The sequence below is a fragment of the Diorhabda sublineata genome, chromosome 2 (assembly GCF_026230105.1).
Source record: "Diorhabda sublineata isolate icDioSubl1.1 chromosome 2, icDioSubl1.1, whole genome shotgun sequence".
In the NCBI taxonomy this organism is placed as follows: Eukaryota; Metazoa; Arthropoda; class Insecta; order Coleoptera; family Chrysomelidae; genus Diorhabda; species Diorhabda sublineata.
Window position 1 is genome coordinate 25,851,245 of NC_079475.1, and position 23,917 is coordinate 25,875,161.

The 23,917-nt window shown below is 30.0% G+C and overlaps 4 protein-coding genes across 13 annotated transcripts; 3 read left to right on the plus strand and 1 right to left on the minus strand.

Moving 5' to 3' along the window:
• The first annotated feature begins 176 nt into the window (after positions 1-176).
• LOC130440478 (myosin heavy chain, cardiac muscle isoform-like) lies at positions 177-5,729 on the plus strand. 4 transcript variants are annotated; one of them, XM_056773652.1, is made up of 6 exons: positions 177-1,647; positions 1,746-2,053; positions 2,717-3,010; positions 3,185-3,397; positions 4,242-4,490; positions 4,544-5,729. In XM_056773652.1, the coding sequence occupies exons 1-6, from the start codon at positions 197-199 to the stop codon at positions 5,314-5,316; spliced, it is 3,288 nt and encodes a 1,095-aa protein (XP_056629630.1). In that variant the 5' UTR covers positions 177-196; the 3' UTR covers positions 5,317-5,729. The 4 variants fall into 4 exon arrangements, with proteins under 4 accessions (XP_056629630.1, XP_056629632.1, XP_056629631.1 ...); XM_056773654.1 differs by having other exon boundaries at positions 4,242-4,485; XM_056773653.1 differs by having other exon boundaries at positions 1,749-2,053.
• Positions 5,730-10,568: 4,839 nt separating this feature from the next.
• On the plus strand, positions 10,569-16,119 carry LOC130440481 (SUN domain-containing protein 1-like). Of its 6 annotated transcripts, none has more exons than XR_008909541.1 (7): positions 10,577-10,745; positions 11,385-11,447; positions 12,137-12,281; positions 12,552-12,664; positions 13,211-13,500; positions 14,285-14,571; positions 14,634-16,119. XR_008909541.1 is itself a non-coding variant. In XM_056773657.1 (6 exons), exons 1-6 carry the CDS (start codon positions 10,583-10,585, stop codon positions 14,498-14,500), a joined length of 990 nt encoding a protein of 329 aa, XP_056629635.1. In that variant the 5' UTR covers positions 10,569-10,582; the 3' UTR covers positions 14,501-14,611. The 6 variants fall into 6 exon arrangements, 4 of the variants coding, with proteins under 4 accessions (XP_056629635.1, XP_056629639.1, XP_056629636.1 ...); XR_008909542.1 differs by lacking the exon at positions 10,577-10,745 and adding an exon at positions 11,173-11,326; XM_056773657.1 differs by lacking the exon at positions 14,634-16,119 and having other exon boundaries at positions 10,569-10,745; positions 14,285-14,611.
• On the minus strand, positions 15,079-20,298 carry LOC130440480 (glucose dehydrogenase [FAD, quinone]-like). Its single transcript, XM_056773656.1, has 6 exons — positions 19,806-20,298; positions 19,350-19,552; positions 18,914-19,088; positions 17,852-17,977; positions 17,275-17,490; positions 15,079-16,070 (listed from the first exon to the last, which is right to left on the minus strand). Exons 1-6 carry the CDS (start codon positions 19,960-19,962, stop codon positions 15,094-15,096), a joined length of 1,854 nt encoding a protein of 617 aa, XP_056629634.1. The 5' UTR covers positions 19,963-20,298; the 3' UTR covers positions 15,079-15,093.
• Positions 20,299-20,497: 199 nt separating this feature from the next.
• Positions 20,498-23,824, plus strand: LOC130440482 (40S ribosomal protein SA). 2 transcript variants are annotated; one of them, XM_056773662.1, is made up of 5 exons: positions 20,498-20,634; positions 20,875-21,219; positions 21,988-22,214; positions 22,777-23,002; positions 23,646-23,824. In XM_056773662.1, exons 2-5 carry the CDS (start codon positions 20,904-20,906, stop codon positions 23,768-23,770), a joined length of 894 nt encoding a protein of 297 aa, XP_056629640.1. In that variant the 5' UTR covers positions 20,498-20,634; positions 20,875-20,903; the 3' UTR covers positions 23,771-23,824. The 2 variants fall into 2 exon arrangements, with proteins under 2 accessions (XP_056629640.1, XP_056629641.1); XM_056773663.1 differs by having other exon boundaries at positions 20,625-20,800.
• The last annotated feature ends 93 nt before the right edge of the window (positions 23,825-23,917 follow it).

The following is a 23,917-nucleotide window of genomic DNA, read 5'->3' on the forward strand; positions in this document are numbered from 1 at the left end:
ACCACCATATTATGAAATTTTCTGCATTGATTCAAAAATGCATTAAATTAAGTGACTAATGAAAATTTATGTAGAAACGACTGGACTATTGGATATGTTTCCAATAAACTAGTTCACGATTACGAAAAACAATTTTAAAAATTTTGCTGACTAGGAATAACATCGAAATTGCACTCAAAAACATAACACACAAACTATGTCACTTCACATAAAATATAAAGTATTCATTCACATGGCATGGTGTTCATATAAAATGTTCTTTTTTATAGCAATAATTTTTTTAACACATATTTTGCGAATAACAGCATCAAGTGATAGTGAGAGTGATTTATTGAAATATAAAACAGATTTGGATCAAATCGGTAACGACGTAGAAAATTTTTTATACGATATCTCAAAAGATATATTAAAGAAAGCAGATAAATTTGTCGGTATTGATTATGGTTCAGGATATGAAGACGACGTTGAAGATGAAAGCGAAAAAGAAAAAAGCAAAAATAAAATTAACAAAGAGAAAATTGAAGTTTTCACCACGCCAGCTACAGTAAATGTTATTGAAGACTACACTGAAGCAGAAAATGAAAGAGAAAAAAGATCAATTTTGGAAGATTACCCATCCGGAAATGTTTTGACTGTAGCTGAAACTCCTGACTGTATAGATAAGACAGAAAGTTTTGATGATCAATCGCTCAATGAAATAAAACAAGAACTTAGAAAATTAACAGAGCTTACAATACTTCTCAAAGATCAACAAAAAATTCTGTCCGAGTTGAATAAAGAAGGAAATAATGATTTATCTGATGAATATAATCCTCGAGATCTTATACATTTGTTAAAAACTCTGGAAAATGATAGGAAAAGCATAAAACCAAAAGCTGAAAAACAGAAAACCTTTGATAAACTAAAAATGGAAATTCAAAAGGCAATTTCAGCTCTTAATGAAACAAATGATGAGAGGAATATACAGAAAGGAAGAGAATTAGTCATGGAAACACAAATTAAACAACAAAATGAAGATATTGTCGCATTAAAAATCCTTGTTAAACAGCTTTTAAATCAAACTCATATTTCAGATAAAGAGAATAATAAGACTACTGATAAAATAAAAGATATTGAAACTAATGATGAAATAGTGGGATTGCCTCTATTTTTACCTCAAACAATACCAAAATTTATACCGAAAGTAGAAAATAAAAAACACCTGAGAATCAACAATACTGCTCAAGAGAGAAGTAAAGAAAGTAATGTCGAAAATACCGAAAAATTGAAAAAAGATTTTAAGAAAGTTGAATTTACAACTAAGGATAGACCGATTGTAAACAAAGTAAATAATAAAACTGAAGAAAAGGAACCAATAGAACCAAGATCTAGTTCTGCCGAAAAAGAAATTGTAAAATTTCTTGATGAAGTTATAGAACCTCATAATTCAAACCTAGAAGATAAAATTAAAGAGCTTGAAGTCAATTTGAGTGAAGAAAATAAAGAAAAATCACTCAAACAGCAACTCTCTATTTTACGAAGGTTGATGAAAAAAGAAAGAGACGAACCCTCATCTAAATCTCTATTCGAGGACGACAGTGGTGAAGACGAAGATATCCAATTTTTGAAAAGGTTGCAAATTGCAATGAGAGCTTTAGGTAAAGAAAGGTGAGGAAAACTGGCTTAACAATTGGTTTAATATTTATTTATAATTCAAATATTTAAGTTTCTGATAGTATATTTACCGTTTTTTTTTCTGATTACAGTAGTAAACCTGAACGAAAGCTAGATGTTGGCATTGAAACAAGACTACAACAATTACAAACTGAAATAGAAAATCTAAAACCAAAAGAGGAGGTTACGATTCCAATTCAAAAAAATATTCCACAAAATAAGGGTCTATTAGATGAGCTAAAGGAAGATAAGCAGCCTTCACGTCTATCGGCTGATCAACTCAGGCAGCTAAGGAGCAAAATAGACGAACTACTACAAAAGGAGAAAAGTGATAACGATCACATTATTCCATCAAGCAATCCTGGAATAAACTTCTCACCTCAAATGTACCCCAATTTAGGTAAATATTCAGAATTATTCCTCAGATTATTTCTAACAAATCCAAAGTTTGTCCTTTTTTCCACTTCGTTGTTTATTAGTTATGAGGTTCACCACGAATCCTTTTAAAGGGCAAAACAATTAAAATGGATGCATTTTGATCAATGGAATGCAAACATCAAGAGATAACGGCTACTGCTATTCACTGGCTATTCACTGATCTTCGCCGGTAAGAAATTCAGCTCAAATTAAGAAACAGCTGCTGAAACTGAAGCCTATTTTGAGGCAAAAGACAAACCCTTAAATAAACACGGCATCGAAAAATTAGAGAAACGTTGGAGTGATAATATTGCTCTTGAAGGATATTACATTGAATAATAAATTCGATTTTTGGCAAAAAATGGGTTTTTCTTATTTAGTCACACGACTTATCAACTGTGAAGTAGTGTAGTGTCAAAACTAGGATAATCGCAATTTATTTTTATTAAAAATATGTTTCATAGGTATAATATCGGAGAAGAACTGAGAAAAACTTTCTCGGCTTTTCGAATAGACCTGTACAGAATATTTGCAAACTATTTTCTACAACCATATTTCTATAATAGCCCCAAAAATAATAAAAATTTCGCCTATTGTCCTTGGACTTTTTATATATAACATGTAAAATGACAATGATTTTTTACAGATTCGAAAAGAGACTGGTTACCTTATCCGTTATGGAATAGAGGACAGCAATTTCTAAATACGATGGGTCCACCTTTTTTCGATTACAGATACCAGTCAAATAATCCATATTATCCATACTCGGAATTTCCACAACCACCTCTTGATGGGTTTAAACCAATGGGAATCGAACCAATACCCGCGGAGACTCCAAAATTAATAGAACCATCCGTCGCAGATTTTAGAAACCAGTTTTTTCCAGTCCCCCAGACATTTCCTGCGAGAGATATTAGAGAATTTGGTTATTATCCGGAAGGTACGATTTTAAAATTCTATGTATAATGATTAATACTAAACGAATTATTACATTTAAAAAAAGAAATGGTATCAATCATTTTTTTTTTGTATTCATTCTATTTCATGAGATTTATTGAATTGATCGGACTATTATACGATCTCCAGATAATTGAAAGACTTTTTTTCATTTCAGAACCTGCAGGATATGGCCTACCACCACCTGGACACTATCAGACAGAAGTTAATTATAATGATTTGAAAAAAAGTATGAGTATCAACGATTTGAAATCAGAAATACTCAATTTAGAGAGTCTTTTGTCTACCATGAATACGCCCAATTACAACGAAAAATATGGTGATAAAGTAGAACTGGAACAATTACAACAACAAGTAAAAGGTTTAAAAGGCAAGTTTTATTTATCAGATTATAATGAATTTAAAATGATATATTATCAAATGTTCTCTAATTCCTTTGATTTATCTGCTCATTCAAACTCCATATTTTTCCACCTTTCATTGCAATACTTATTGGTTCAGTTCAGTCATTCTATTTCCATACTTTATCGGTCCATGTTACCATTTAAACTCCATGATAACTTCGGGTCGCCTACCTATGTTGCCAGACCGTTTTCGTTCCGGGGGGCCGCCGACCTTTTTGGCTCAGTCTTTCTACCTGTATTTTATTGTTGATACATTAAATAACAATTTTTTTTGTTCATAAGTCTTCTACCTATATTCAAGTGTTTCGAAATTTTAGACTTATCACAAAAATTAACGTGCAAAAAAGATGCCAATTATTTCATATCACAAATTCGCTGCATTGCACCAAAAACCCAATAAGTGATACCTTTTAAGACATCTAATTTGAAGAGTTAAGTTTTGTATAAATTTTTTTTGATACATCCCCACAAAAAAAATATATTGGCATCAAATAAATACATCATGCCATCCAACGAACTGGAAACATTGCTAAAACTATATTATAATCGTAGGATCTTGACAGGACATTATTTTGGGGCAGTTCTAAATATTTATTTCCATTTAAGTTGCCCAACACGCCTTCATTTATTCATTAAGGAATTTCTTCCATTTCGCCGTATGATAACGTTATTCAAAAGGTTAAGGAATATTAAAAAACTGTCTTCTGATTATTATTATTATTATATTAAACTCTCATAGATTTCCTTTCAAAAACAACGTGCAGTTAGATAACACAAAAAAAACTAAATGTGATTATCTTCTTTATACAGTTATTATCAACTCCATAACTGATGATATAACACCGAATCAGATGTATCCTCAACATTCGCCAACTAATAAGAATTATCGTTCTACAAGATCTATCGATTCCACGACACAAAAAGTATCATCGAATACGCAAGTCGACGATAGCGTCACTTCGAAATTGAGGCAGTATTTTCTGGAAGAAGATAAGAAAGCAAGATCAGCTCATTATAATGAACTCAAAGATAGATTGAGCAAAATCAAATATCAGTTAGGTGAGCCAATTCAATTTGTTATTAATAAACTATAAAAATATTTATTTTTGTAGAAGAAACAGCTTCCAAAAGTCCTAAACGGATAGAATATTGGCCGTTTGAAAAGTATCAAGACACATTGAAATATCCCACATTTATTAATGAAGAAACCCGTACCGTTCCCTTCCATACTTCTGATCTTGAAAATTTTGAAAAAGAAGATATTATTACAAACATCATTGTTAAAATTGTAGGGAAAATTGTGGCAGCGATACCACAGATTCTTGGCAAACTGTTCGGTGTCGGTATTCACAGTTTATTTGCAAACGCAGATAAATCTCATGGGAATGATTATGGGTATACTTACGATAATAATTACAGTGTATCTAATGATAACTATAACCTACAATCAGTATTTTCTAAATTGGGCATTTTTGGTTATATTCCAATAGTATTACTGAATATTATAAATGCCGTAACAACTTTTTGTAAATTAATAAGGAAAAACCAATTTTTCACAAATTTCATAGTCCCTACTCTCGTCTTGCTTCTTGTAGCAGGTGGTGTTGTATTTTTAATATGGTGGCTACAACCTGACGTTGATTCCAATAATGCGAAACAAATTGATTCCATCGATAAATACGCAACAAGTTCAACCAATTATTTGTATGACAATTACGAAAGATATAGTGGTAACAATAATCATAGAAAGTACTACAATTCATACAGCTATTATCGTACACCTTGGCATGAAACTTATTTGAGAAATGTTGATGGCAGAAATACTAACTTGTTAAATGGAGCTTACTATAGAAGTTATTTTGATGATGGTTCAAAACGAGTTTGAATAAATTACCAATATAAATAATATTTGCAATGTGTTGTTGGGGTATTTGGTCAGGAACAGTAATAATAGAAACATCTTCACATACAAAAATCACTGGGTGTTTATTACGTTAACATAGAACATAGTACAACAACATGTGTTTTCATTGCTGCTGCATGAAAGTGAACACGATCTGTATTTGTTTCTAAACACGTACTGTTTTTAAATTCCTTCGAGTAATTTTAATAATTTAAAACGTAAATCTTATTACGACCTTTTCGAGTTACGTTAGTTCCTTTAATAATAATAATATCTAAATTATTTCATGAAATTGTTAAATTACTTATCAATTTTGTAATTAATTAAAAATAGATATATATAATCAGATATGGATTCGGTACAGTAGGTTTGTAAATATAATAAGTTTTGGAATAGATTTGTGTATTTTTTATGAATCATTGAATTCGTAATAATATACCTAAAACACAAAGTATTTGGACTTAAACCAACTCCAAAAATGCTAGCTAACAGAAACAAATTAGACCTAATGTGGCTACTAGGCCACCAAGGTATACCAGGCAATGAGAAAGCATACAGTCCTAATTCCGACCAGGGCCCAGCTGTGGCCTCATGAGATGTGATATCAACAACAAACTGAGCGGATGGCTGAAGGATCAAATGGAGTCTTACTGATGAAGCACTCCAGACGTAAGACAATCCAAACAATTCATAACCATATCAGCTAAGAACTCCAGAAATAACACCAAGCTGGTATTTGATCTTTGACAAGCCACTGCTTGATCAAATACGATAAGACGAGAGCTGCAGATTCTGTGAGCAAATATATAAATAACGGATCATCTTCTCTGGGAATGCCTTGGCCATTTTAGCAAAAGGCTTCAGCACGTCGAAAGAGTAGTGCTAGCATATTGGGAAGTAGGACGGAAAATCACCAGAAAAATAGCATTTTTTTGGAGAAGTCTACGTATTTCGTATGTAGAAAGATGAGATACGGAGTCATGAACATTTCAAATGGGATACGTTTGTCAATAAAGCCGTGAGATTTAAATTTCCTGCCAAAACACTGTCAACAGGCATTTTCCGTTTGACTTTTGGTCAGAGTTTTAACAAACAGTGTCGTTTATTTTTTGTTTTACATCCATTCAAACAGTTTTTATTGATTTCTGCTCGTGACTGGTATAATCACTGTTAAAACACTTTCAAAACAAAACTGTACGAAATTTCTGATCAAATGGACAGTTCGTGTTTTGTTTTTACCAGACACCAAATAGCAGTCGAACCAGTGGGTTTGTCAATCGATAAATTCAGTTTTGGCAAGCACACAGTGTAATTCGCGTTGACTACGTTGAAAATGGTGAAACAGTCCATTGCGAATACTATGCCAGAACATGTCTATCAATATTGATTTAGTACCAGTTTTGATGAAGAAGAAAGTTTTTGTATCAAGACAGTGTAAGGGTACACACAGGTGTAGGTTCCATGACTAAAATCTATCAAATAAGCCACGAATTGCTCCTTCTTCCACATTATTTCCGGATTTAACCATACATTACTATTTCTCGAATCCAAAACTAAAGATATGGGTCGGCATCAAGACATAAAATTATCTTACACATAACTTTTTTCCATGACATAGACTAGTAATACCAAACCAACTAATTGTGGCAACTAACTATCTAATCAGCGAAGCTGTTGGAACATACGAATTGCTTTGCACATCTCTTGCTTTCTCTTTTCTGTTGAATGTGGTCCTGCTCTGTTTAATTGGCATCTAGTTCAAGCTGTAACGCAATCTGAACCTGTTTAACCCCATCTAGGTTTAGACCGAAGACGCCCAGTTTGGGCGAACGTCTGCTCTGGATTGTGCCCGGATCCGGCATAAAACAGGGAGTGTTGAACACACGACACGGGCAAACGCTCGGATTGTGATAGGTTCTAATTTTACATCAATGATTCGTGAGTTTTTTTGCAAATATGGAATTGTAAAAACGTAAGAAACTAGCATTCTTTGTTTACTTCGTTGAAGAAGGAAAAAAACGTTTCAAAAGTATTAGAAAGGAATCGACTTTATGGCAGGATGATAATAGTAGGTTTTTCACCATTTTCGTAGCTCCATTCGACGAACTTCTGGAGAAGATACGGATGCACAATTAAAGACAAGATACCAACATATGAAACCTGAGGTAGGTTTGCTTTGTCTGTGCCACAACTAATTCACTTATGTAATACTTTTTTTGAAATACTTACTAAAGTGAGAAAAATAAATCGTCCAGTATAGGACGATTTCTAAAAATGCATGAACTGTATGAGGATTGAGGAGAGACTGCGATAGTACAGGTTGTGTTTTCATTTCCATTTGATACAATGTCCCACGATTTATTTTTCGGTCCGGACGAGCAGAAAAGCCTAGGCGAACACCCGAACACTTTTACGCCCGGCTGGACATAGTGTAGACTCAATCTATGCTACTTAATTTAGTTCTAATTTTCCCGTATCTGAGCAAAGCCCTATCCGGGTGTTCGCCCGGCCTTAGTCGAGGAAATATCAACACGCAAGATTTTTGTACTATGGTTAATACGTAATCAATTATTTTAGAAACCTACCAGCCAGTATAAGAGAGGTTTTAATTAGTGTTTATTTTGGAATATTGTTTTTTCTTTTTTCCACACAATGTGTATATATTTCTGCATACAGGTGAAATTTTTTATTTCCTAAAACTACCAATAAGTAGTGTGAAATCAATAATTTTCGTATATATCGTCATAGAAACATTCGCCGCTACAGTTTTTATCTATTATAAAGTGCTCTCATCTCCAATGGTAGATGATGACGATCTATAGTCATAATAAATCTGTCCGTTCGACTACTACTCCATTTATATTCTGTCGCCAGCCGTAATAATCGATCGATTTTATTCAGATCTTATTGTCGAAAACGATTTTCATAAAAACAAAACTGCACATATGACAATCTACAACGTATGGCAAAAATTAAAAATAGTATAGAATTTATGTAAGTGGTGCTCATCCCTTTTCGAAAACTACATATCCAGAGGCGGCTAGTGTAAATTTATTTGAATGGTGCAGGTATCATAATGTTATACGTTCGTATATGTTCCACAAAATCCGGGACGAATGGAAACTTTAAGCAACTTTTCCTCGAGATATTTGTTTCAACAAACATTGAAAATGAGATTTAATTCGATGAGCTAACAAATACATAAGTGGCCATAAACGAGCGGCGATAAGTAAACAAAAAATGTGTTAAAAAATGAGGAATCCAAGAAAAAAATATAACTATAACGAAACAAAGAGGACGACACGTGGTTTGTTCTATTATTTATAAGTAAACAGTTTATGAGAATATGAAAAACTCGAATAATATTCCCGTTTCTAGGTTATGTTCGTGACATCACTGCATGTCCTAGTTGCATTGTTTACTTACTACCTATCTGTTTTTAAATAGTACTCAATAAAAAAATATTATTTATAAACTTATTTTCCATTTTTTGTGATAAATTTAGATTGTAATATGTGATTATGATATTTTCAATCCCGTGGCCGCTTTAAAAACTGTTTTACAATTGAAAATGGTATAATGTATACCTGGCATCTCGAACATTTTTAATTATATATTTGTAAATGTGAATTAAGTTTAAGGTACTTGAACATCTTAATTTGACAAGACAAATTTATTAATATAAACAGGTGATATAAAATGGATATAATATTAGGTTTTCTTACTGAATGTTTTGTTAAATCTCTGCTCGATAAGTTCAAAATTTGTTTATATAAACTTTGATTCATTCATCTATGCTTAAAAAATTCGTCTGGATCTATTTCGTTCTTTTTAAAATATGTTGTAGTAAAGTAACTGTAGATGTTTCTATTCAAATTGAAGGGTCTCACCCTCCAACGCCATGTTAAATATCGCTTTGTATATATTTCTCTACACATTTCATACAGTAAAGTAAGTATATAATACGTATAAATAATTTAAAATCGTTGATCACCGTCCAAATTTTTTTATATAAATGCACAATTAAGGTTATGTTTACTAACGTCATGTTTGCGTTCATTCTGTGCACCGCTTTAGAAGATTACTGGACAATTAAGAAAAACAGTGTATGTTCATTTATGAAAACGAAGGACATTTTGACAAATACTCGAATTGAATTTGATATTACGGTTTTAGTCTTCATTTTAATTTTTTTCTTGTGATTCTATATTTAATTATTAACTTTATCATTAACATCGATTATTACTTAATTATTTTTAAATCAAAATATTCCGAAAACGGTACACAATATCAAGTTTTACGAAGAGTGCCTTTTTGGTGTAAAATTTAATCATGTTTAAGTTTACTTGAAATTAGTATTGATAAATTTAATGTTAAAAAAGTGTATGAGAATCCGACTTAAAAACAAATTAAGGAGATGTATCAGCTTCCAAAATTTAATCGTATAAAATTTCATTACAACGTTGCCAGGAGTTTCGGCAAAATCGTAAAAAAAGGTGAACAGTTTTTATCTTCAACACCCTTTATCTCTAATACGGATGGCGTTAAGAATTTTTTTACTGAACAAATCCCAATTATTTTTTAGTTTTCTACAAATAAATGTACTTATTGTATGACACATTTTATTATAAACATAATCATATTTATAGTATGATGAAACACCAGTAATCTGATCATCAATACACATGCTTTAAATTACATTTATTTAAATATTCAAAACAACCCGGAAGTTTCTAAGAAATATAATCTCAAATACAAAAAATTTAATAAATCGGTTCGGATCAACCACCGAGAACTTCAGTCGCTTGTATATCAAAGAAAAAGCAATAAGCTCTACAAATAATTTTCTTCATTTAATTTTAATTATGTTGTTTTTTCAATAGGTATTGAAAGACTAGGAGGAATTTTTTTTTTATCGTCTACACAATTCACGGCGTATACCATATATATTCTATAATTGACTTCTCTCAATGAAATCTACTCTGTATTAAAAATGTCCGAAGCAAAGTTCAGGTCATAAAATATACATTAATAAATAGTCTTTTCATAAGAAACAATTATAACTTCACCAACAAAATAAAAATAGTATACAAAAAAGTTTATTTGGCGTTGTTACTAATTTGAATGTACTTAGTTCACGAAAATCCATTACGTACGTGAATAAAATCCAAGAGGGCCGTGCAGGGATGTGGTTTATTTAGTTATAGTTGTCAGTTAGAAATTAACCTAACTTTTTAGAAAACAACCAATGTCAAAGACAACGCCAAAACTATTAGCAAGGAATAAATTAATTTGTAAAATTAACGGTGTAATAAATCTAATTATGGACATAGATCCAGTGGATTTTTTCCCTGGATATAATCCTTGTGCGTGTCTTGGAAGATGCAGATGTGTTCCAGAAACTCGATCGTGTAAGTAAACAAAATATTATATAAAATTCTGTTCGACATTTTACGGTAATTGGATATATTTCGATAAATTCTTTTATGCGGGTAAATATGTACATATCTAAAAAAAAGTAAAAATACAGTACATTGCACCAATAAATTGAAAGTATGGTATAGCTTCGTTAGAAATACTTATACGAATTTAAAACAAACTATAGTAAATAACCAATTGTAAGGGTAACGTTAACAATAGAAACATATTTTATTAAATAAACATTACAAATTTCATAAATTAGGAAGTTTTCAAATTAGATTTGTTTTGGTAATGTGGCGACATCTTTTGACTAATATCGTAGCGTTCCTACTAACATTAAGATTCGATTAGATTTAATCATAACAATATTAGCTAATAAATTTACAACATATGAGTAAATATTTGATATAACAAACTAATCAGCAGTAGGTATTGTTTTAGTTTTACAATTATATACAATTGTAATAATTATTATCCCCAAAATATATGTAATTAATGTCTGTGTTCATAGGCAGATAATCAGTTTACATATTTTTGGACACCTTATATATGTCTAATAAAAATAAATTAGGTTAAAGAAATGATCGTAAGTGGTAAGTGCATATATATAATAAAAATTATTTTTGTAGCTTTTTGGACATATTGCTTTGCTATTCTTGTATCAATAGCCATTTGTGGATCTGGTGTGTATTGTAAGTATTCATAATTATTTATTCAAATCTTTATATCTAACAGACATGGATTATATTACTAAAGATTTTTCAACACTTTTAACTAAGAAATTTCCATACAGAAAAATATTTTTGGAGTAAATTTTATGTGGGGCATTCAATAAAAGTGCAAAATATCCTGCTTTATTCTCAGCTTCCTTCCATTTAATTTTCCAAATGAAAGGCTTTGTAAATTTTTCAAGGAGGGTACAAGGAAGATTATTATTATTTCAGGAATTGTGCTTTTGTTAAATTTATATCAAAACTAGTTGTGCTCTATCAACCTATAGTTATTTATTATTAAATTATATTAAATACAATGAATTATGAATTAAATACGAACTCAGATTGAAAGTGAAGTTTTCAAATTTTCTCATTAACAAATAAGTATTTTGTTATGTTATTGAAAACATTGATGTAAATAATCTTATTGAGAATATTAACTCACATTAGGTATTCCTTTTATTCACTGAGCACACGCTATTATTTGAGTATAGGTTACTCACATAACTGAGTGTCTAAGTTCAACTGAATGTAAATGGAAAGAAGTTAATGAAAAGATGGAAATTGTTATTTTAAATATTTCAAATATACACATTACACGATGTAAGTTCTATAAATCTGTTGTATTCAGTTTCGATATTATTGAATTGCTTATTATCTATTTAAAGATTATGAGGAGTTTGTTAAAAGCCTGCTTGAAAAATGGATTAATTCCACCAATGAAGAACATTGTATAAAACCCGAACAGTTACTAGCTATCAAACAAGATCTTCAAAATTTAAAAGATAAGCTTGATGCATCAGAAATGTGGCGGTACGTACATACAAGATGGTGAATTAATAACTTACTCAAACAATTAAAATCAATTTTTTTTTGTATATATTTGAAACATTACATATACTTTGATAGAGACATAAGATAAATGCTTAAAGATGCATTGAAATTTTTAAGGCTTTCTCATAAAATGGAATTAAATTGATAATTAGGCTTTTCAAATGATTATGATTTGAGTTTTCAATTTGTATATATGAAATTGCTTCAACTTTATTACACGTTTATAAACTAATTACCTATTACTTTTAGAAAGCAGCTTGATAGCTTCCATTCCAGTTCTTGTCCTCATCTAGAAGTCAACATTGAACACATAGTACAAGAAGCATTGGACATATATGATTCAGACAAAATCGGTTTGTTTGGTATTTATCAAATTTGACATTTTATTTTTGGATGAATTTATTTTCATCATAATCTTGTTAATGTTCCAGATACCCTGATATGTGATAACTACATATATTGAAATTGATATACAGTGTGTTTATTTGTCAAGTTTAGAAAATTTTTTAATATAAATTGTGTAGGCTAATTTCAGCAAAAAAAATTTAAGTAACACATTACTCCCAAATATATCAATCTGTATATCAATATAAATTCATTCATCCTTCACCATTTGAAAGTTTTTATTTGTATTCATGGCAACATCTAGATTTCTTTAAATGCTTGGCTAGGCTATTTTATTTCAGCCCACTGTACATTTTTCAAAAATCTAGTTTGCACACACTTAATATATCATCTACCAAGTTTGAGAAAAATTTTCTGTTTTAACTTTCTCGATGTCCTCTATTAATGTATAAGTTGAGTTATTGCTAGCAGTTTCTGCTTTACTTGTCTCCCTTTTAAATAAATTTTCTAAACAACTAATCTATTTCGTTTTGTGTTTAATTCAAACTATTTTATTTTTTTAGATTTTGCAGCTTCATATGCTAACGGTGCTATAGTTTCTACTCCAGAAACTTATCCATATCCACTAAACAAAACTACTACCGTTTTTGGATTAGTATATATAAATATGTTATCAAATCCAGAAAATTTATTACAAACTGGCAATCTTCCAGGTAACTGCTTCGCCTTTTATGGTAGCCAAGGAAGGATACGAATCAAGTTAGGCAAAAAGATTGCTATTAAGGCCATTACTTTAGATCATCTTAAACTACTTCCAGACAGAAGTAGTGCCCCGAAAGATTTTGAAATCTATGTAAGTTGTTATTTTATTACTTTCATACAAAAATTAATTTTGAATTCAAACATTGAAATCAGTGGTGACCAATCTTTTCTGTGTGCTGACCAATTTTAATTTCCACATATGTAAAAACCAAATCATTTCATTAGGACAATTATATAAAATCAAATAAAAAACTAGAAAGTTATGTGAGTTAAGGATAATACAAAAGTCTGGTGTTTTAAATATCTATTTTTTTCACTAGATTTGATATTTTTATTTTAATATTTATTATGTTATGATGTAAATCTTCAATAATACATTTTTCCACTGCTAAGGTTTTAATATGTTCTGTTCTTTACTGTTTTAATTAATTCCAGAGAAATTCTGTTTGAATTTGTTCAATAGAAACTTTTCTTGATTCTATTCTATTCCATTGTGCCAGTTTTGATTTTTTTAGTATTTCTTCTCTTAATCTTTGATTTTTTTACATTTTCTTCTTCATTTCATTATTCATGAAGATTTTTTCACTTGTTTCAGTTTGTTTTTTTATATATTTTGACTTTTTCAAATTCACTTTCATCTTTATTTTTCTTATAAACTTGTCTAATTCATATATTCTCTGTAATTACCAATATAATGTTTGGTTTGGTTTTATCTTTCTTTAATATTACTACCTCTCAATATTTTTATTTCTTCTGGTATATTGTTATTTCAACTTTCTATAACATTTTTGTATTTCTATCTTCATAATTTCCTCCATTTCGTGATCATCATGTTATGACAGTTGAAATTAATTTTAATCCTTTTTTTATTTCAGGGTCTTGCTAACCCATACGCTCCATCAGAAATATTATTAGGAACATTTACATACGAACTGAATGGAAGATCTTATCAAACTTTTAAAATTAGTAGATATGACGATTCCCTTATGTTTGAATATGTGGAATTACATATATTGAATAACCATGGGAAAGAAGAATTCACTTGTTTATACAGATTCAGAGTTCATGACAAGTATATTGAAAAACATTAAAATTAATATAATATTTCTAAGTATAATAAAACCATCGTGTATATTTTCCTTTTGGTAGAATTTCAGCTAAGGTATTTATTTGTTGAATGAATTATAAATATGGAGAAAATACAACTTTTGTTTCACTTTTTAGCTATTTCTTGGTGATACACTTTGACATATCATACACGAAGTATCCAAATGTTATAGTCATATATAAACATAATTATTTCAGTTTAAATAGATGATTTTGTCTGGAGCACCTGATAATTCGCTTCCAAGTTCTAAAGATACTTCAGGAATTTCAGAGATATACTGATCCAAAATTTTTAGTAGCTAGAGAAGCAATTCGTATAAGTTGCCTTCATAAGACTTTCCAGAGGAAAACAATCTGCTAGTTTTATTGCCAACTCTATATTACCTGATAGAAACTCGGCCAAAATTTATATCTGAGAACAGTTTCTATAAGTCAAAGGCAAAGGACATCTTTTCAGCTATATTCAATTTTATACATTTTGATTGAAAGAGTACAGTTGTGGTTTTAGTTGCTGAACTGAAGGTTTAACTAGGTTCTAGGTAGGACTGAGTGAAAAAAAAAATGAATGATGAATAGCTCAGTTATATTGACATGTACGGGTTTTGATAAATATTTCATTCGCTTCACATTTGGAACTATTCAAAAAATCTCTATATTTTAATATATCACTAGCCATTTCTGCTAATATAAATATACTTCCAATAATATTACCACTAGTTAGGCTTGGAATGACAGATCCATCGACTACAAACAAATTGTTGGTACCTATGACTTCAAAATTAAAATTAACTACACTATTTTCGTCCTCATTGGGTCCCATTTTACAAGTACCAACTGGATGATAAGAGGTAATAGTTATATGCCTCACATAACAACTCCAATATTCTCTTGAACTGAATTGAAATTGTTTACATGGAGGAAATATTTGCTCATTAAAACTGGCACCTAATTTTTTCATCGCTTCAGTATTGATCAGTTTTTGTATAATTTCTAATCCTTTTATTAATATATCGACATCATGTGCATGTGTAAGATATTTTGGATCAATAAGTATTGGACTGCTAAATTTATTATCTTGGAGACGTATATTCCCTCGACTTTTGGGATGTAGAAGAACAGGTAATATTGTGGCAGTCAAAGTATTATATGGTTTGTTGAAATAACTGTTCCAAGTTTCATCTGTAATACCCATTAAGTGGCGAAGATAAAAGCCATTATCTTCTTTTAACCCTAAAGGCATAACCATCAACTGAAGATCAGGTGGATCATCATGTTTTCCTTCAGTATTAAAATAAGCTAGTATATCACATCCTACAGTTGTCCATGGACCAATACCATACCAAAAATATTCAAACAATGAACGAAATGACAGTAAATATTCGATACCAATTCCTAACGAGTTCTTAAGCAATACCAAATCAAAGCCTGTAGTCAGATGATCTTGTAGGTTTTCTCCAACTGGTAAATTTATCTTTGTTTCAATATTGACTTCATCCAAATGTTTTTTTTGACCGATTCCCGAGTGTAGTAGAATTTTTGTAGTACCCACTACACCTGCAATTTGTGAAGAAAATTAAACAATGATTAAATATTTATATCTGATGCTTTAAGAGATTTCATTGTGTACCAACCACAATTTTTTCCACAAATTCCATTTTAAAGGTGGTTTTAAAACTGCTCTAAATAACGATAGAATTAATTGAATGTGATTTTTTATTGTTGACCTAAAATTGAAAGATTTGAACAAAACATTTAGTATATGAGTATGAGATAAGTGAGAAACATGAATTATCTACAATTTTGGAGTGCCCTATATTCAATTTACAAAAATTAAAATATAGAACAAAAAGAAATTCACTAAGAATTATACTCGAGCTGATGAACAATCAGAAAAAAATATAAAGAAAGACAAGTTGAAAAATTTTGAGAAAGCTAAATGAATATAAGGAAAAAAAAACTTATTATGTGGTCTTTATCTGAATTATAATTAATTTAATTATAAGACAAATATAGCTCCATGCAAAGGTGATTCAATGCATTAAATAAATAAATAAATAAATAAATATATATATATATATATATATATATATATATATATATATATATATATATATATATATGTATATAGGGTGATTCATTAAGATTGTCCAATCTCTGAACTGTAGATTCTAGACCTCAAAATATGATGATTCTTCTCAACATGCCTTATGCAAATATTGCTAGATTTTATATTAAGAGATCTTTACGAAAGCGGATCATAAAGTGTATTGAAGTAAATGGTGGGCATTTTTAGCATTTGTACATAATTTAAGGAATAATAATTTTTTTATGAAAAAATTACAATTTATTGAACTTTTTAGAAGCAAATAACTCGATAACCGATTGAATTAACGAATCAAAGAAGAGTAACTTTTTGTAGAACTTAACGCTTTTTAATATTTTTTTATTATTTTAATTGTAAGTTTAGGCCAAAAAAAGTATACTTTGATTTAATCAACACAAACAAGTGTAACTTAGAGTGCAAATTATGATTCCTCATGCCAAAAGACGTAAAATTGCCAATTTTCAAAGTGAAATTGTGAAAACATAAAAAATTATTGCGAAAATCAAAATTTAAATTTAAACTTTGAACACCCCTTATCATGCAATATTTGCATGAGACATGTTGAGCAGAATCATCATATTTTGAGGTCTAGAATCTACAGTTCAGAGATTGAACATTCTTGATGAATCACCTTGTATATTGAAAATGTCTTACCAGCTGACAAAATTACACCTTTGGTCGCTTTAGCAATATGGTATTGTCCTTTATAACTATACTTAACTCCATAAGTCTCAAAATTATTGCGCAATAATACTTTTTCAACAGTTCTACCGGTTCTTATGATTATATTGGGCTTGTTCAATTCCAACAAGGTATGCGCTGGAGTCCATCTTTGGCCATTTTTTAAAGTAACTTTTGGTAAACCAAAACCTAAAATAAATGGATAAAACGAGAGGAAGGTGGTTTAAAATTAGACAGACAGACAAGAGCAAAACATATATATCTGTTTAGTGATATTTAAGTTACAAAACTCTACCAATGGTAGCATCAAATTCCAAATTATGTTAAAGGCATTTTTAAAAGCCACAAAGCTAGCAATTTTGCTGATTTTGGAACAAAATTAATTCTCAAGCGATTTTGGGAGCTTCTCTCAAAATAGTCAATTTTTTAAACCAGATGATTGTATAGAGTCCTTGAAGTTTTATAATATATCAAGTATGAGATAGAGTACTCACTTGTGGTGTCTTTATTTTGCTGTTGAAAAGAACATTTCAATAAACCATTAGCTTACCTTCCTTACAATTTTCCGTTTCATTTGAAATGAAGTATCCTAATTCTTTGGCAGCATTTAAAACATATTCTGGTAATTTTGACTGGAAAGTTGAGTTACTAACATAAATTGAGCCAACAGGGTTTCCTAAAAATCATAGTTATTTCTAACACTTAACCCATATCTTTAGTTAATCTACATTCAAAGATTCAGACCTATACACAACATTGTTGACCAGAGATTTGACATTTATTCTAATGATATAACTAATGTCTCAATGGCAGTTTTTATACAAGAGTTACTAAGCAAAATCAAATAAATTCCACTTCCTATTAGTTTGCAAACACTCTCCACTAAGACATTACAGTACACACACATGTCCCGAGGTAATTTAATTTTGAATAACAGTCATTCAATATCAAATCAACACGGAGCATAAACCTGACTTCCTAAGAATGTAACGAAATTTGGTATGAAAGTTGTCCTCATAGAGAGATTAAGAAAAATATAAAAATGCCGTTTTTTCAAATATATCAAACGGTTTAAAAATAACGACTATGTAAAATTTCCCAAAATCCACCAAAAAACGTAACAGACATATTTTGAAATCATCAGGTTTTCTCCTAATTGAGCTAAAGACATAAAGACTCAGTTTTAAATGATCTTTTTTTTTGATATTCTCAATTAGGAGAAAAGCAATGGTGATTTCAAAATATATCGGTTACATTTTTTTGGTAGATTTTGGGAAACTTTATATAGATGTAATTCTGAAACTGTGAGATATTTGAAAAAAAATAACCTTTTTCTTAATCTCTATGAGGACAACCTTCATACTAAATCTCATCAAATTCTGAGAGGGTCAAGTAATTTTTTTTATTTTAGTATATTGATTTCATATGTAATAACTAAGCAGTGAAAAGCTGAATCGTTGGAACATATGCTATACAGCCTCATCTAAGTGTCTTTACTATTCCAAAAATTTAGAATGTTATCAAAAATTTCAATTGTCACAAATCATAGTTAATAGCTTCAAAAACCAATTGTTTGACAATTAACAATTATTTCTAATTAGGTCACCCTCACTTGTATAGATAGTCTGCTCTAGTCTCTTAAAATATGGTAAAATATCATCCTCAAATGAATAGCCTTCTTTGTGTCTAAACCAAGAATTAAAATCTTCAGGATGTCCTCTTACATATAGCATATTGTTCAGCCTAGCAGTTCCTCCTACAATTTTTCCCATAGGCCATATGCTTGTCTGAAAATAAAATAAACATTTTTTGAATATATCATTCACCTGTTTTATAAACTAACAGGATAGTTCCAAAGCAATATATTTAGGAATTAAGGAATGTTTTGAACTGCTAATCATATTCATAGTGAATAATACACTATCTATTACCACTATATTGTTGAATGCGTATCATGATCTGAGTCTAAAAGAAAACTGAAGTAGTTTACATTCTATCCAAGATGATGACATGGTTATCAAAAGCAAGGGTACACCAAAAAAACTTACATTGTTATACAATGACAAACAACTGTTTTTCTGTGCAACAGTCTTATACTGCCAATCAAAAGCTGACTTCTGCAATAACAAACCAAATGGGGGGATATCCAATAATGTATTTCCATATTTGCCAGCTTCCAATACTAAAATTCTAGTACTCTTGTTCTCTGCTAATCTTCGACTTACAATAGCACCAGCAGATCCAAAACCAACTTAAACATTAAAACTAATTAAACAAGAGTGAATTTGAGGGAAATATAAGTAGAGCATTACTAAAACTCTATTTTGGATAAATTCTTTATTCACCCATGATATCCATAAGTTGTATTGAAAAGGCTCTAAAGTTTATTCGGGGTAACTTGATATTTCCTGTCAATTTGTTATAAATTTAAGAATATACAATAATTGAATACCATTAAAGAATCTCAAAAACTGTGAAATAAATATTAGTTACTTATTACTGACCTACAATATAGTCGAATGTTGTTTTACTATTTTCTTTTTCTTCACAATTGTAACATAAAAATAAATCATTATACTGTAAAAAATTTATAAAAAATTCGAAGCATAGTATACCAAGCATATATAAGAATATTAAAAAAGAACGTGTATTTACAATCATGTTAAATGAATATAATAAGCACTTATTTTTTACTTATTAAATTAATTTCACATATTTACTGATAAAATAGTAATTTTTGATTTAAGGATTGAAAAAATTGAATATAAGAATATGATGGCTTTTCTTCATTGAATATTATTATCAATACGATAGATAACCATTATATACGGGTCAATACATTCTTAATCTTATAATTTAATTAAAATTTTTCAAATTTGATTAAATTATAGGTTACATTTTTATTCATTATACAGATCACAGAACTAAATACTTTTTTCTTTGATCTTCGTTCTTCAAAATTATTGAACTAGATCTACATCTGTGATCACAAAGCTCATTCACTAGATTTACAAAATATAAACAATAGCATTTTCAAACGATTGGATAGTGAATATATTTTACATGCCATTTTGTTAATCACCTACCAAATACATATACGCTGGTCTCAAGTCAAAAATATGAAACTCTTATATATCTTTTAATTAATTGATAGTGTCAAGCACAACATTTAATCACAGATAAACATTTAGTCAAAGAATTAGCTCTATGTATTTAGTTCTGTGCAAATGAATAAACCTGAATATAGCTGTTGATTTGACATATACTTAAAAAGTTGACGTAAAGAGATAAAAAGCTCTTTTCTTGTAGCTGTCCCAAGTGGCATCTTGCTTCGTAAGTAAATAAAATATATTCTCTAAATACTTAATCAATCCATATATTTTTACTAATTTTATTCTCTGGAATGAATATTAATAAATGCAATTAGAACAATATTTCTAGTATTATGTGTAATATTTGATGTATAATAATATTACAGCATTTTCTTTAGCAAATATAGGTTATTTCTAAATAAATATGAACTTTGTAAAATTATTCTGTAATATTATTTTTAATCTAAAATATGCCTTTTAGGTTTATCGTAACCCTATATAAGCGTAAAGATGTCGGGAGGAATTGATGTTTTAAGTCTACGAGAGGATGATGTTACCAAAATGTTGGCCGCTGGTACTCATCTCGGTACCGCAAATGTTGACTTTCAGATGGAACAGTACGTTTATAAGCGGCGTCCTGATGGTACTCGTATCATAAATTTGCGTAAAACCTGGGAGAAACTTTTGCTTGCAGCACGTGCTATAGTTGCTATTGAACATCCAGGTGAAGTGTTCGTTATTTCATCACGTTCTTATGGCCAACGTGCCGTTCTTAAATTCGCCGCCCACACCGGAGCCACCCCTATAGCCGGAAGATTTACTCCTGGTTAGTATATTTATTTCTAAATCAACATTGGTATGAATGAGTGATTGGGCTACATTATTTTTTGTATAATTAAAAAACTTGATAATTTTTGAAGAAGAAAGTTTTTGCGCTGCTTTCTCTGTTGTTGGAAAAATCTATAGCTTGTATTACATTTCCTGAGGAGAGTCATATTTTAAAGGAATATTATTTTCACATATGTGCTGGGGGTATCAAAACAAATATTTATAGGTACACACACACATTGTTTCACACTAAAAGTTATTCACCCAATTTATAATTGGTGTATGGTATCCAGTCAGAATTGAATTTTGTAAATATTATGTCTTAAAATTGTTTTAAGAAATCCTTTTGGAAGTTTTAAGCCTTCCTCTTATTATCGCTTAAATATTTAATGGCAGTAAAATACTAAAGATTTCTCCAGATTCTCAGTTTTAGACCTTTAGATGAAGATCAAAGTTGGGTTAAAAAATATTTTCTCAATTAAAATAGAACTAAAAATAAGGATATTTAATCAAGAAAATAGCAGTATATATGCTTAATGGTACATTTTTTAAATGTAAAGTGATATTGAGTTAATTCTCTAATTTTCCAAATTTTTGTGGCAAATGGTTTTCTTTTTATGCTGCACATGTGGTATTAATGATGATAGATAACACTAAGGAACCTATGAATCAATGATTTTACTTTGTAATTCTGATTAAAATTCAAATCAAACAAAATTTTTTAATTTGTCCAAAATAGATATTCACATTTTTTTATTAATTTTAGGTGCTTTTACTAATCAGATCCAGGCTGCTTTCAGAGAACCTCGTCTCTTGATTGTTACTGATCCAGCTTTTGACCACCAGCCAATTACTGAGGCTTCTTACGTAAACATTCCCGTTATTGCCTTGTGTAATACAGATTCACCACTTAGATTTGTTGACATTGCCATTCCTGGAAACAACAAATCTGCACATAGTATTGGTTTACTTTGGTGGCTCTTGGCTAGAGAGGTAATTGAACTTAATATGAAAACTCTTTTGTGAGGTGATCAAAATATTATAATTTAGATACTTTCACATCTTGACTAGTGATTATATTTTATTAGTAATCCCATTGCTGAATATGTGATTATAAAACAAAAATACATATATCAGCATTAATTGTCAGCAGTGAGTGACAAATTTTTTTTTGTCATAGAATTACTAGTTGATTGTAAAGAATATTTTTGTTTAGATTAAAAGTACTTTAGTAAGCTTTCAAAGTTGGTTTTACTGTAGTATTGTGTCCCATTATCAATTAGTACGTGGTTTATCTGTAGGCCTCCAGTCATATTGATAATTTTGCTAAAAAAAGTGGGGTTTGTGAATTTAATTTGTAAAATATTGAAGTTTTGGAACAGTTACAATTTGATGTCTTGAAAGTCCATTCTTTAATTGTAAATATGATGATTAATTGTTCCCATATTAATGATCTACCATGATTGTTAATAATTTTTCCACCTGAAGCTTCTGCAACTCTTTGAAATTTATGATTTTTTTCAAAATATATCGTTTTAGACCGTTAAATTTTTAGGTGCTTCGCCTTAGGGGTACCATTCCACGTGACACCAAATGGGACGTTGTTGTTGATCTATTCTTCTATCGTGAATCTGAAGAAGCCGAAAAAGAAGAACAAGCAGCGAAAGAAGCAACATCTGCTGTTGTTAAACCTGCAGAAATTGTTGCACCAGTTCATGAACCCCAAGATATGAACTGGAACGAGAGTGAACCTACTGATTATACAGCAGATATTGCTCCAGGTAATCATTTAAACTATAATTGAATGTGAATAGTGAATGACTATTTTCTCTTGCTATTTTTACATATCCCATTCAGATGTATTTTGAACACTTACAAAAATACAATTAAACCTTTACTATCATTTTGTATCCTACTAAGGTCTAAAAGATTGAATCTCACACCATGCCCTTTCAATTAGAAATATATCATTTTGGCTTCATTCCATTCTGGTTTTGTAGTACCCAGTTGAGAGCTTACGTCTTTTCAATGGCGAAGGATGTCTGTAATAGTGGAAGTCATAGCCTGTCAAACAACAGTTTGATACGCATATTTTCATTTAATTAACAGATGCATTACTGAATTTATTTCATTAGTCCATTGACATGGATAGTGTCAGATTTAGCTTATCTATATTGGTCAATGCTGATTTGGACGTTGCGTAACTGAGAATAAATCAAAAATTTTGTTTTGGTTTATGGAATTTTTTAATAGTTATTTTTCCTTCAATAGCTCATTAACAAATGTTCTTTATTCATTGTTGATATTAAACTAGCTGCTTATCAACAAAGGCTCTACCTCTTCCATTTTGATAGCAATTACAATAGCAATAGTTTTATAGATTCTGATTTTGTTAGTTGAATGTTAACCTTTTATATTTTTCAGTACCTGCTGCACCAGCTTATAACGTAGGTGCAAAACCAGATTGGGCAGCTGAAGTTGCACAAGAACAATGGCCAGGTGGAGCAACAGAAGCACCAAACTGGGCTAGTTCCCCTGAATGGAAATAAATGAGTTGGCATTGTGTGTAATGCACTGTTTTTAATAAAATTGATATCGACCAATGTATTTTTTCCTTTTATCTTCAAATGTCAAATATACAGTAGGGCATTTTATTCACCTTTTTTCTTTCTTGCAAAAATACTCCATTGTTTTCA